This window comes from Parasteatoda tepidariorum, chromosome 3, assembly GCF_982258835.1.
Source record: "Parasteatoda tepidariorum strain Cologne lab strain chromosome 3, Ptep-v5.0, whole genome shotgun sequence".
Taxonomy (NCBI): Eukaryota; Metazoa; Arthropoda; class Arachnida; order Araneae; family Theridiidae; genus Parasteatoda; species Parasteatoda tepidariorum.
The window spans coordinates 49,481,791-49,497,589 of NC_141757.1; the positions used below are offsets into that span (position 1 = coordinate 49,481,791).

General features: G+C 31.2%; 1 protein-coding gene across 2 annotated transcripts in view; it reads left to right on the forward strand.

The window, feature by feature from the left end:
- LOC107436142 (protein turtle homolog B) overlaps positions 1-13,614 on the forward strand; it is a 415,136-nt gene extending 401,522 nt beyond the window's left edge. The window contains exons 12-14 of one of the 2 annotated variants that reach the window (XM_071179194.2): positions 1,996-2,138; positions 5,847-6,108; positions 11,460-13,614. In XM_071179194.2, the coding sequence (XP_071035295.2) occupies positions 1,996-2,138; positions 5,847-6,080 (377 nt within the window). In that variant the 3' untranslated portion in view covers positions 6,081-6,108; positions 11,460-13,614. The remainder of the gene's footprint in view (positions 1-1,995; positions 2,139-5,846; positions 6,109-11,459) is intronic. The other variant, XM_071179196.2, reaches the window with a different exon arrangement.
- The last annotated feature ends 2,185 nt before the right edge of the window (positions 13,615-15,799 follow it).

Here is a 15,799-nt window from a genome sequence, read left to right on the forward strand (position 1 = left end):
TTAAAATTCGTTAAAGAATAAATTTTTACAAAACGATATACGTTGTGCTACTCTATGCATTATGTAAAGCCTAAGGAACTTTTTTAAGACAATGTATTCTAATGGCATTCCACTAGGGGGTCACAAGACAACGTTTGGTTAAAGGTTGGTTCATCACTCAGTCTCCATTTCATGTCTGGGTCAGTTTGATATTACAGATATTTTGTCTTTCCACCATTTTTGAATTCTAACAGAGTTGCTCTTTTTGAACTCATCACACATGGTATATCTATAGAACTTTTGATCTACTAATTTAATTCCAATATAATACAACATTTGCAAAAACTTTTGATCTGTGGCGTAACTACCACTACGAAAATTAAGCATCAATTCACTGGTATATTAGACATGCTAGCTCTTGATTCAATCATGAGGTACCTTTTGATAGATGAACTCTGGCATGGTCGATAACTCCCCACGTTGGTGACCTTCGGACATGATTTGAACACGCAGTAACGCCCACTTCTTTCTGGTAACGCCTGCTTCGATGGATAGTCCTCATTGAACAGTTGACTTGCTACTTGTGTCTGCGACATTATCCACCTCCTCACGCTGTTGCTACTCAGTCTCGTCTCGATTAAACGCAACGTCTGCCTGCATACACTCGACTGTTAATGGCAACACAGGAACGACTACGACTGTGAAGTTAATACACCTCTCACATTCAGTCCTCAAAAACCCGGCGACCTTAAAACCAGCTCTCCTGCTCTTTCACAAGTGCAGCAACTAGTGGTATCCGTTCATCGAATTCTATTCTACGAAAATTAAAATTAATTCACTGGTATATAAGACTTGTTAACTTGATTCAATCACGAGGTTCCTTTTGATAGATGAAGGTTGCCATGGTCGATAACTCCGCCCCCACATATCTATAAATCTACCTATTATTTTTATCAAAGTATCAATCAACTTACTTTCTAAATATTTTTTACTACACACTTTAAATCAATTATTTATTATTATCTTTAACTTAATGACTGTTATCTCACAAATAATGTCTCAAAACTAGCATCAGACAATTCTCGAATCTGATATTGATTTTAACATGGGTCTAGCAATATATTTTTATACACCATGGAAAATATTTCTATATACAGAAAATAAAAGAAAAAAAAGACGGACTGCTCTGAATAACTTTCGATTTACCAATCGCATCCTCACTTTCTAAGACTCAATATTAATGGTTCAAGGGGGTAACCTCAAATATGCTAATTAATTAGTGCTTATGATATTTTCAATTACTAAATTAGACACAAAACCGTTTTTTCTCTGAAAAAACATACTTTTTTTTCGACGGATTCGGATTTCTGAATCCTAAAATATAAGGGATAGCCGCAATCTGAAAAATATGGCCCCCATTGTTTGGTCAGGAAAGCAATTCAAAGTTTTTGACCATTTTTTTGTTATTTTATTTAATAATAATGTTTAATTGTTAGGTTTACAATATTTTACGTCACTTAAAAGTATGTATTATATATATACGTATTATATATATAAAAACAAAACTTTTTTATCAGTATCATAAATATCACATTTTATTGTTAAAAAATTTCAGAAAAAAAGCACTTTAAATTTATTATAGTTTTCATAGAGTGCAAACAGGGCAGAACTTTGCATTTACTCTTTTTTAATTTGAAATAACTATGTTTCACTTTACCGTTAATACCTTTTCTGCGTGTGAGAAAAATCTGCAGAAATGGTGAATTTCAACAAACTTCAAAATAAGAATGAAAAAAAAAATTCCCCCTTGAATTTGTTATTAATTAACAAAAAATATTCTTATTTTTAAGTATCAAACTGATAAAATGAAAACTTAAAAAAAAAATGTCTCATCACTTCAAATGGCTAACGACTACTTTAACTTGTAAATATTGTGTTATAACAAACTTAATGAATATTATTTATCATCAAACTTAATGAATATTATTTTCTTATATGAATATTATTTTTTTCAAGGTGTTGAAATGACATCAGACTCTCTCAAAATTGGAGATATACACAAACCAGACATACATGGAGACGGTTTACCATGGGAAACGAGATTGGTAAATGAAACCAATACAGCCTTCAGTAGTATGGATTATGCTCCCGGTAGCTGGGTACGTATTCACATTCATTAGTTTCACATTCATCACATTTAATATTTTTTTCATGATGAAATTTCAAGAAAAGCAGCGTTGCAAGAGCGCCACTGAAGAAGGCTAAGCTAGGAATGCTTAAAAATTCGTTTTCTTTTTGTGTCGTTAAACTTATTCTTAAATTTAATTTAGCTCGCAAATTTTTCGAGTTAATTGATATACAGCATTTTTCGTATATCTGGATCGAGAGTAGTTTCTAATAAAATTGTAAAAGAATTCTAAAAAGAGTTCAGAGAAATCTAAGAAATGTTTGAAGAATAGAAGAACTTTCGAAAATTTTTTTCTCTTTTTTTGTTTTTGTAGAAGGTGTTAAACTAATAGTATTTTGATTAACAAAATATTGTGCAAAAGTTTTAATAGACAAAAAAGAAAGTTTTTACAATTAGTTACGAAATTGAATGTACCTAGTCCCTGTTAGGAGAGTTTGCCTTCATTTGGAAAATAACTTTCCCACGACCTCGAATTATATCACTAATTTTCAAATCTCGTTTAAGTTAGTATTAGCTCAATTTGATGAGTTTATCAAGATGACATTATGAATCAACGCAAAGCTGCTTAAACCCATTTCGCCATACAGTCAAACACCTAAAACACTTTTAAAACATCTGTTAATATTAAATTAGGATAGCAAGCAACATACGTTTTTAAAAATCATTCGAAAGAAAATTCCAAATGGATCACTAATTATTATCTATTATTTTAAATAAAAAGAAAATAAAAATAAAAGGGAAAATTAATTGTTTACATAATATTGATTATTAATATTTGCATTTACAATTTTAAATATTCTCTTGCAATCTAGTATTCTACAATTGACTGATCTACTTTTTCATATATTTAACTAACATATTTGATTTGAACATTTTTCGGGAACAGAATTAATTAAATCCCTTTAGTTTATTTAATAAAAATCGTAATTGCCTTTATTTTTTAACATTAGCTATCGTTTCCCCGAAGTACCTTATATAATTCATTAAGAAAAACCATCGACAAAATTTATTTTCGGTTTTTTTTTTCATTCTCAGAGATAAATGAGGCTTTTTCTTTCCTTTTCCTTTCTTTTTTTATTTAAAAAAGATTAATACTTTTATTTCGGTTTCAGAACAAAATATTTATTTAAAAGGTTCGATAACAAAGATTTAAATTCTCGAAAATGAAATATTGTATTTACTTGCAATTTTGTTTTTTAACTTTCGGATTTGATACATCCAACGCTCCGTTGGATTTGTAAATTGTGCAAAAATGTTAAATTTTTATTTATAGTCCACATTTATTTCTTTTCGGAATGCTGAATGCAAACTGAGTAAAAATGTGTAACAAAACGAAAATAAAAAACAAAAACACACGCAATGCTTGGGAAGAAATAAAAAAAGATAAAATCACAAAAACAAATCTTTTAAATGATTTTTGACTCATATTTCAACATTCTCTTATCTTTTAAAAGTTTTACGACGTGAAAGAAAATTGAAAACATATTGCTTTATAATGAACAACCAAAGCTAGAAAAAATAACTACAACTTCCAACATTCGTACCGGAAAACGTAAATAAATACTATCCCCCATCTTTATCTCATTTTTATTAGTTTTTATGGCAATAAACATTATCAAACACAGCTCTCAGAGGAAATGAAAAAATAGGGAAATTCGAAAACAAAAATCTAACTTTTAAGTCTGCTTGTGATAAGTACCGCGTCCGGCTCGTAAATTCTACTCTCGCTCCCAGAGTTTTTCTTTCTGTTTTTGTTCTATTTTTATTACTATTTTTGCCCTTATTTATTTATTTTGAGCCATTGGGTATTCTTTTTCATGCAACTGTGCCTTCCAGAAATGCTGCAAAAGACACTAGAACGACCATTTGGGGTGAATTATGCCAGTCGTGAATCGTCTCTTGTAAGATTCAACCACCTAAATCAACATCTTCTGGTAATTCTTTCGGGATTTAAACTGATATCCAGACTATTGTTCTGAGCGTACGAAAGGATTTGTGACTAACACCGCTTCACGGTATAGAACTTGACTGTGTTTTTGCCCCGCCTACTGCGAATTGTAAGATCAACGTTGTTATTGCTTTCTGCTCAACTCAAAGCTTGAAAAAAAAAGGAAAGCTAGAGTTGTGATCATATTTTGCTTAGAAGTTTCGGTATGTTATGTAGTTAAGAAAAAAATTGCTTGCAATCCATCTTTTATTCTACAGTTTTACTGCCTCTGTTCTCACTGGGGGAAAGTAAACATAAATGTTTTTCTAAATAACAACTGCTTCTTTTTTGTACAGGCATTTGCAATAGAGTCCAGGCATAAATCTAAATAAACAACTACATATGTAACGTAAGGAGTTGAATATTAATTCTTGGATATTAATTTTGTAGCATTGGCGAACTGCAAAAAATTACGCCTTTAACTTATAGATAATTTGCAGTTCAGCTAATTAACGTTAAAGAAAAAAACAGCAAAAAAATCGTAATATAATCACTGTTACCTTCTTGATTGTTTACTATTTTTCTAAGACAGATGAAATAATCACTTCTTCATTTTTTTCCTCCTATTATTATATTTTGCATTAATTCTCATGGCGTAAACAAAATGTTTAAGTGTGGCGTTAAGTTCCATCTGTTTTTTTTTTTCGCTCTTAAGTGGAATTCTTTATTATCAAGTCAATGACAAGAGAGGAAGAAAAAACCCAGATAATGCGTATCCCTATATTACTCCTGTTAGAGCGTCAAAGTCTGTAAGTACCTAATCTACCTCAAACTGTGCTTTACTTCCATCATAAAGACATTTATTGATATTAATGAATTTATTGATATTAATGAATTTATTGATATTAATGAATTTATTGATAATAATAAATATCTCTTAAATAATCTCTACGGATTCAGCCTAATACAAGCAGGGTAATTTCAGCTATATTTAGCTACCCTGCTTGTATTAGGCTCAACGTTCGTTTGCATCCTTTCCTGTAATATTTTAAGGTTCTGATAATGTCTGCTTGCTTCGCCTCAGCCAGCAACCTCTTGGTTTTCTGGCAAAAATCCGGCATGCAATTTTCTAGGCCATCTCTGCCGATTTTTTAATATTCTTTCTTAATTTTATATATTGAGTCTGATCTGTCGGAAAAAATCTTTCTGATCTGAATTATTCCAATTCTGTTTTCTTCTCCTTTACTTCTCTAACAGTTCTATTGTTCTTTCTGTTAACAATTCCATCTGACATTCGTTTTCTTTCTCCAAAAACCCCATAGAATTTTCACAGAAAATCTAAATCAACATCTTCTGGTAATTCTTTCGAGATTTCAACTGACATTCAAACTTTTGATCTGAGAGTACATAAGCGTTTACGACTAATATCACTGAATGGTATAGAACTTGACTGTATTTTTGCCCCGCGCACTGCGAATTGTAAGATCAACGTCGTTATTACTTTCTTATAGCTCAAAGATTGAAAAAAGAAAGTTAATTTGTAATTATAGTTTGTTTAGAAGTTCTGGTGTCATGTTATGCGATTAAGAAAAAAATTGCGTGCAATCGATCTTTCATTCTGTAAAACTTTCACTTGGGAATTCCATACCTTAACTTTGAAATCCTATACCTTAATTTTGGATTGATTCTAAAATCATCTAAGTAACAATAAGTTGTAGAAGTTTCTAAAAAATGCTCGTCCTTTCTGATTAGGGTGTTCATCAGAGACCATTACTTAAGCAGGTGCCTTCTCCTTCTGTTCCTCAGATGCCAACAGGTCCTCTACAACCTTTAAGGGAGTACACTTCTCCAAATCAGCATCCACCAGTGCCCCTGCATACACTCTCACCAGTTTCAACGCCTACATCTGGAACGACAACACTTCGAGCTGAGTGGACGATCCCTCGAGCGACGAACAAACCAAAAAACAGACAGACAGACGTATGAAACAAAGTGGAAATTAACTTCTAATGAGGTATCTAAATGTTTCTGCTCACATAATGTCTATTCTGAAACCTTTTAATAATTAAACCTTCTTTTATGAATCAAAATAATTAAGCTATACAACCACAGAGATTCATATTGAGCTGATAAAAAATTACAATGTAACCTAATTTTTTATTTATTGACTAACTAATTATGCTTGTGTTCGGCCGAAGATTTAGGAGAAATTTTTAAAAATAATGTTTAGATTTAGATGAGTGACATTTTTGTTGTTTTTTCATCCGTATTTGTGGCTTTTCTGGATAAGTTTTTTTTTCTAATTATGGCAGGCACTGAACTTTCCTTCTTCGCCTTAGAAGATGCCGGAAGTGTTGCTCATTTATCGTTACCCAGTGGGCACCTGTGAACCAAAGTCACGGAAGCGAGCAGCATTACCCACGCCACACTGCCACAAATACCCGTTCATAGGGTGGGCCACTTTCATACATACTCATATCGGAAGACAACACAGAGAGAGATAAACATCCATGCCCAGAGCGGGATTCAAACCAGCAGCCAGTGGCTTCTCAGTCAGGCACGCTAAACACTCGGCCACCTGGGGGGCTCAGGATAAGTTGTAAAATACAAATTTTAGTAACAAATCAATAATTAATCTGAAAAATGGTAACTTATTGGAAAAAAGAATTTGACGTGCTTTAGAAATATTAAATATCAGAGAAAAATCTTAAAAAGTAGCAGTAAATGACAACAGGCTACCTATTCGATATCACTGCAATCAGAAAAAAAGGAAGAAAAAAAACAATGGCTGCGTATTCAATAATTTTTCAATCTTGTTTAAAATATCAGTGAAAAAATATGAAATATTTTCGTAATAAGAGAATTAAAATGGAAGAAGCGTTACGTATTCAATAAATTTTAAGTTGGCTCAAAATATTATGGTGTTTTTTACAACATTAGAATGGCTCTGTTTTTCTGTTACAGTATATCTAACTTTAAGAAAGTTTGAAAAGTAAACAGTCTAAAGTAACTAAATATTTTTAATGTAGTTTTTCCCCCTCGACAGTTGCTTCGTTCAGAAAATCTTTGCTTTTTCTGTGCTGCGGTGTTTAGTTACCCCTTGGGAAATCTTTTGTCGAGATTTCCGTGATTTTTTTCTTCTTTTTTTTTTCTCTTACGCCGCTATTTTAAAAATATCTGAGAGGTATTTAGAATTTTTTATTCATTCTATGCAACAGAAAAAAATGAATTCAATTTAGTAAAGAAAAGTTTATTCATTCTTTATAAATTTGATAACATAGTAACAAAATAGCTATGTACGTTCGAATAAAACTATAAAACTTTGTTGTGTGCATTTTAAGATTTTTTTTGTTGAAAGATTAATTTAACAATACAAAACTTACACACGGAATAAAATATCTATGAAGATATGCAATATAAACTTATAGAATTTTCATTTATAAATCATATGTATGCATGTCTGCTGCTCTTATATCAATTCTATACAATCTTAATTTGCAAAATTTAAAAATTTCCAAAAATATTGCAATTATTTTTTGTCGCTAAGTTAAATTTATACATATCAGAAATATTACTTGCATTGTTGCATTAAGTAGATTAAAAATTATCTTTAACAGTATAGTTTAACTTTTATTCAATTAAAATACTCTGCACTGTGAAGCGTCAGTTAGAAAAAATTAAAACAATCATGTTTTATATCAGAAATATTAGTTGCATTATCGCATTAAGTAGATTAAAATTATCTTTAACAGTATAGTTTATTTTTTATTCAATTAAAATATGCAGCACTGTGAAGCGTGAGTTGGAAAAAATAAAAACAATTGTGTTTTAGAAAATAATTGACACCTTTTATTATGGGAAATAATGAATCATCAAACGATTCAAGTATTGTAAGAGTTCATGGGCAAAATTATTTCAAATCGTTAAGAGGTATCGCGAGCTCTTAAAAATCAATTTAAAATACACTTGTACACATCAACAAGTCAACTGGAATTGAGCTTAATATTGCATATTAAGTAACTTAGCTAGACAACAGAAATCTGAGATTACTAGCTGCAACATTAGTAGTCCCACTAGATTTTATTACAGTCGACATTAATATTATTTGTAAGACAACTTCGCTAGATAAAAGTAACCTGAGATTTCAAACTCAAACAATGTAGTTACAATATACTAGAGTCGACCTTAATATTGCATGTAAGATAACTTTGCTAGGCAACACTGACATGAGATTGCAAACTCCAACATTGCAGTCACAATTCACTACACAAACATATCGTCAGTAAAATAACCTTTCGTTTTGCAGCTCTGGAGTGACATGAGAAGTAAAAAAAAGAGTTAATGTCTAGAACTACTGCGGTATATATCTTAATTAATTTAAACTTAACAGATGCCCCAGATAGTTAAACTGAAAATAAGCTGTGGATGATTGTCACAAAAATCTTAAATGTATGTTATAAAACATCAGAAAATCTGATGTTGTAGTAGATAATTCTGCAAACATGCGATGGATGTCGAGAATCCCATAAAATGTAAACAAAATGAAAAACCAACGTAAACAGTTTGTAATTTGGTGAGGAACGTCAGTGGATTGACGCCATACGAAGCACTCAGTATGAGGCAAATATATATTAACTGTAGAATATCAGACATATTAAGATGTAATACAATTATTGCATTCGAGATCACATGCATCTGATTTCAAAACAATGAAAAATTGTTTTAAAAATGTCTTGAGTATGAAAAATTTCAAGAAATATCTTCCAAGGAAAAAAAAAAGATATACTTTGAAGTAGTATTATTATATTAATTATTAACTTCTTTTGCTTCTAGATAGTTGACAGTCATGAATGCATCGATCAGCGACTTGTAATTAAGCCAACCGCCTTAAGTAGTTTTGCCCTTTATGTTCCATTTACCTTTAATAAATAGCAATTTTTAGATTCCCAACAAGCAAATCTTGCAAACCGGATTAGAATTTTCGGCATTATGAATCGAAATTAAATTTTATTCTATAGAATACGACAAAAAGGCCTCAAAGAAGACAAAAATAGTGCAAACTAAAGAATGAAAGTTTAAGTCTTTTCCAACTAAAGAAGTTTCTTATTAAATAACATGAACCTATATTTTCTTCAGAGTACACCTGGATTTTTCGGTTTACATTGTTCCCCCAGCAACCGACGCTTGCATATTAAATAGAAGTCTTAAGCTCACTTTCTCGACATGTTTGCTACCTGCGGTGTAAATAGCAGTTCGGTAGAATCCAGTACCGTCCTTTTTTAGCGAGATTTCTTTAAAATTTGACTAAAATATTTCAAAGGTTTTTCTATGTTTGAGTTACACTCCAATATACGAATCAGAATATAAATTTATCAAATATCCCGTAAGCTTGCAAGTTATAAATTAGGCTTAAAGTTAGACGAGCCTTGTTATCCATTATTTAGTTTTAAATAGAATCCTTCTTTTTGAAAACGTTCTTTTAATTTTAACAACAAACTACTTTGACAATTGCGTATATTGTGGTCCCGCAGTGGACTGATTAAGACACGGTTCCCATCAGATTACCGAAGTCAAGCATCACTGGCTGCAGTCAGTGTGCGGGTGGGTGACCACTTGGATCAGTCTGCGCAGGGACCGAGGGTGTGCGGTATTGGTCCTCGTTAAACTGTGCTACCGTAAAGTGCTATCGGGCTATCGAAACGGGGGTGCCATCCCCTCTGCAGAGGATCAAAATTGTGATGGCATGTCTTCGGATCATCCTCAGGGATGTTTCCCAGACCGTCGCCAATAGCCCATTGTACAGCTCTAGTACGACGTAAATGAACAACAACAACAGCGTATATTGTGAAAAAAAGCTACACAAAAATTTTTTAAACTTCGATAGCTAAATTTTTTTTCTATAAAATTGACTCAATATTTTGTTTTTTTAGTTAGATCCAAGATCTAATAATATGAATATGAGCATTTATTGATTAAAATTTACAATATGAATACACTATTTATCATTTAAGATGAAAGTCATATTTTGAATTGGTACTTTTCCATGGCTTTCCTCTGAGAATATTCTTTCATTTTTTCCTACAACAAAAGACTTTTACTGCTATGCATCTTTTCAGAAAAATCTAAATAAAAATTTATTTAAACTAGATAACTACTAATATTACGTTAGTGAAACTTGACATAAGGCCTTCATTATTAGCTTCAATAATATGATTCTGGATATTTATTAACTGAAATGTACATTGTAAGTACACTGTGCATCATTTAGGATTAAATTTTGATATAAATTTTCTTTTATAATGATTGAGTAAATAAAGGGTAAAAAAAAAACAGTTTCGGGTAAAAGTCTTTGATAATTTATTAAAATTTACCAACATAACAATCGCAAAACAATTACCAACATAACAATCGAGCAGTAAATTCACAGAGCTGTTTATAGTCCTAAGTTTTTACATCTAAAGACTATCTTCTATCTGTCTGTAGAGGGCCATTTTGAGTGCTGACGATTTTTGCAAACCATTCATTTCAAAATTCCACGATGTTTATTTTCAGTGGATCCCATCTCATGTTGACATATACGGCAATGGGCAGGCGGATGGACTGGCCAAGGAGGGCTGTTATCACGCTAATCCTTCCTCTTCAACTCTTACCTTCCTAGAACATCACTCCATAGTTAATTCTGAAATTTCGAAGTGGTGGAAGATTCCTCCCTGCCATGACTGGTATGCGGACAAAGAGCCAGGTTCTTCATTCGCCCTTAATTGTGACTGAGCTTTTAAAACCGCAATTTCCAGATTAGCAAGCTGTCACACAAAAAGTCTCTCATTTTTCGTGGGCAGGAGATTCTTCGAGGTCTGCTCCAAATATCAAACTGAACAGTCTTCTCCCGAACACATCCTGGACTGTTTGGGACTTTCCAGAGAGGACATATACTTATCCCCCCTTCTGGTTCTCGATTTTCTTAGGATCAACGGTCTGATGGACCTTGTCTGACTTCTGCAGGAATTGGAGGATAAGCAACAGCAAACCATTCATTACAATTTGCATTTTTTTTAATTTATACCTTGCCGCTGAAACCTTTATTTCAATTTTTGTACATCAAGACAGTTATACTTCTTTTTATTTAAGCTCAAACAATATTATTATCATATAGGATATTTGAGAAAATATCCTATATGAATACACTGCGCTACACTACTTCTCAATTTGGATAAAATCTTAAAACGCTTCTAGCTGCGTTGGTTTTTTCCATAGATTGCTTACGCTTCACATGTTTTTTTAGTGAAACAGCTTTAGCATTATGTACTTTTTGAAAGAAAAAAATATTCAAGCTAGATAATTAACAAAATTTGTTTTTCCCCACAGGTTTTATGAAATATTAATTTCTGCTCCCATCAACTATCTTTAAAATACGAGAGAACTAAAGATAGATGGGCAACCATGTCATGGAAATCAACACCACTTCACTCCAAATAAGAAATACGCCTGTTCTCCAGGTTCCTCTTAAACCCTTTTCTGCGATAAGTGCATTTTGTGTGTGGTGCTAATCAAAGACTTCGAACGTCTGTTTGAATAAACAACACTTTCCCGTTGCTTTCCTTTCTCTGCGAAAGAAAAGCCTCATTTCGTTTCACTTCGTGTACAGCTGCTCTTCTGAAAATGCACAATTGACAATTTAAACACGAGATTTCAGTACCCTTCAAACAGGGTATTGTGTTCATCTTTCATCTATTGTAAATATTTCATTCGAATACTTCAGGAAATGGAACTGAATTCATTCCAGGATATGATGAATTTATAGGACATTTCGAATTTATTGAAGTACAGGAACTACGCAAGAGGATAAGACACATTCAAATCTAACATTTCATGAAAAAATATATTTTGATTTTCATCGTAGGAATATACTGGTTATTGTATTATAATACAAATATATTTATCATCAACTTCCCCTAAAAGTACTGCAATGGGTAGAAAGATTTTTTTGTAATTATTAAAAAAAGAATGCCTTCTTAATTATCGTAATCTTAATTAGAAAGTAATTTAAAATAATTTCAATTTTCAAAGGTATTTTAATTATTTCTTAGATGTACTTTTTTGACATAAATAATTCCTAATTAAACAATGAAAGTTTAAATTATAAATGATTTTTTTTCAGAAATATATTTGTTTTCAATTTTAATAACAAGATTCTTTCATTTTTTTACTTAATATCTAATTTTTAAAGAAAAGGAATTATTTTTACGCATTAGTTCATTAAGGGGAAATCCTAATAAATAATTCTTAATTAAATTTATTGACGCCTGCACTTATTTATTTTGTAATTATGCTCCTTATATATCAACTCATATTTTTTTTAATTTAAAAAATTTATAATAAAATTAGTAAGAAATTCATTATGTATTCTTGGGGAAACTAATAAGAAATTCTAATTAATATATTTAAATTTTTTTTAATTTTTATACGAATGTTTCAAAAAATATGATATTTGTATCTTTGTTAGTTAAAATTAATTAAAGTTTTTGCTTTAAAATGCTCCATAAAACAAAAAATAAAATCTTCAATCATTTTAAAGTTTTGTTTCTATCATTTTAAAGTTTTGTTACATATTTGTTTATATGCTTAAATAAACATTAATTTAAGAAATGAATAAACACGGGGTTGAAAGATATTTAAATTTATATTATGTATTATTATTATAATTGCTATTACATATCAGTAATGCATCTTCTATTAACTTAGAAATATGTTAAAAACTTTTAACAGATTAAAAACTTTATTCGATTCAAAAATATATAGATAGGAAATAACATCCGCATGTTTCAAGTGTTCAAAAACAGGCCCCCATGCAAGTCATGAAAAATTACCCCTGTTTTTGAGCACTTAAAACATGTTGAAAGCTATTTACTATTTATATATCTTTGAAGCAAATGAAGTTTGTAATCTAGTAATATCTCACCACTTCAGGTTTTTGGAATTATTTATTAAGTGTCTAAAACTAGTTTCAGTTCTGTCAATGACGTGATTTCCACACTGAAAAAAAAAAAGATTTGCTGGTGCTAGTAATACAGTGATTAAACTATTTAAATTATTGGTATTTAATATATTGGTATTTTAATATATTTGGAATTATGTTGGAATAAGTTTCAAAGCTATAGTTTAAAATAAATACAATTTATTAGAAGTATTATGTTTGTTTGTGTGTGGAGGAGTGTATGGCGGAGAAGCTTCATATAAATGCTCTCTTATATCATTAAACCTATGTCAATAGTGTATTTGTACAGTACACAATTTTAAAGTTTGGACATCTGTTGCCAAGCAACATCAATCATTACCTTTATATTATCTGAAAAGAGATTTAAGCAAGTGAGATCGAGATTTGATTTTTAGTGATAATTTGTTTTCACTATTCATAATCAAGTTTTGTAATAAAATGTGAAACTATGAAAAATACATTGTGTGTTCTTGTAAATTATTTGAAAGTTTACTTTTCAATAAAATCATAACTGTGTTTTCGAAATTATAGACTCAATATTTTTTCTTCCACAAGCAATGTTTAAATAAAATCCATCCCCCGTGTGAGAAAAAGATATACATTACAACAATGCAATCATTAGTAATTTAAACACTAATCTGTTTGGCACAAGGGTAATATGTAGAGTGTTTCACAATCGCAGCTCTTAATGTATATTTCGAATGTATATTTTGAGAGGATGAAGTTTGCCCATTAGGGCTCGCAAATCATTATTAAAAAGAAAGCTAAATGAAGCGATTGACACCAATTAATGAAAAACATCAAGGCCAGTTTTGTGTCTTGATGAAACCTTGTAATTTTTTTCAAATTGGTTATAAACTCTTCTTTACTGTCCGTTGCAATAAAAAAAATTCTTGTTGCTTTCAGTTCCATCTTTCTTAGTAATTATTCATTATAATTCGAGAGTGTCAGTATTTTTCCTCTCTCATATTACTTTAAAACCTCTGGCGTATGTGGCTCCAATTTGGGGAAGGAACCTAAAAATGGATATTAAGGAAGGCCACTACGTAACACCATGAAATAAGCAAATTAATGTTGCATGGTGTAGTCTGCATTTTTAGCTGAAAATTATTAATTTGCTTATTTTATTATTATTCGATCGCCTTATTTATTTATTTGCGTTTCAGATGCGATAAACCCGTGATCGTTCTCTATAAGCAACCGTGCACCTATTTGGTGTTTATTTAGTAACATTAGTAATTAGGTGCTTCTAATCATAACTTAGGCTCTCAAATTTAGCATGAGCCTTTAGGCTATGGCGTGGGTAGTTGACAATGTGTCTCCCTATACTAAGCTTGTAATCTTAGAATATCTGTATGGTAATCAATTATCCGTTGATCCATGGATATTGCCTTGTTTCTGTTACCGTTTGTCATAAGGGGAGCAAGAGGATTTTTTCCTATATTGGTTCTCTTTGATGCTTTACTTTTTCTCACAAAATATTTCATTGATATTCACAAAATATTTCATTGAAGTTCGAATCAATTTCAAACTTCAGATTGACGTAAAAACTATCTCAGCCACTTTAACTTTTCCAGTAATGGTCATTGTTTCATAATTCGAAACCAATAAACATTGCATTAACGGATATTTTTAAATTGCGTATTGATTAATACGCAAAACGAGTAATTTTTAAATTAAGAGTTAATTTTTTTCAATTTTGATGAAAGTTTTCAATTAGAAACTGATAAATAAGTATCAAGAGATTTGTTAATCCATCAATAGAACAGAAAACGGATAAAAGTATAGGAACAATAATATATGTATTTTACAATAATATATGTATGAAAATTTTAGAAGAATATGTATAGAAACCACAAATTAGTAAAAAAAGAAGCATAAATAGAAAATGTATATAAATGAGCTTTATAACATTTAAATAGCAAATACTAAGCTAAATTGTCTATTATAAAGCCAACTTTACCTGACTCTGATTACAAATTATTACATTTTACCTACCAACCTAAGTATCATCTTGGCTGGCACAAAAACTTTCAAGTCTCTTTCTCCAGGCACCCCGCTCCTGACCTAGTCCTCCTGTCGCCTCCCATCCATTTAGTTTTGCTTTACGCAGATCTTGGTAAGTGCATCTCTGCCAAGTAAGTCTCGGCCTTCCTTTTTTTTACGTTTTCTCTCCGGTTCCCAAGTAAGTGCGATGTTATCAACTCTTCGTTTTAAACGGCTATCCTAGTTAAAACGAAAATTAGGTTGACAATATCCAAAATTTCTTCATGACTGGGTGGCAATTTTGGCTTTCTTTTTAGATCTTTATTAGACATAGTGTTAGACGCATTTTAACAAGTAAAAAATAATGACTGTAATCAAAAAATTTATGAATATAATCAGAATATCAAGAAAAAGTCATTTAACTACTAATTAAGTACACTCTATAACAAAAAAATCGACGCACCAAGAAGGAGTAGTCCGATTGAAACGAAAATTGGTGGATAGAAAGACAATGTACAGAATAGTAAATGATTAAAATTTCCGAACAATTGACTAATTTATCGCAGTGTTACAGTAACAAGTTCAATAAGGTCTTGACCCGCCTCTAGCCTGGATACAAGCTGGCACACGGCGTGGCATAGACCGATAAAGCTCACGGATGGTCTCTTGCGGTATTTCCTGCCAAATTCGATCCAATTGTCGAACGAGGTCATCAACATTCCGC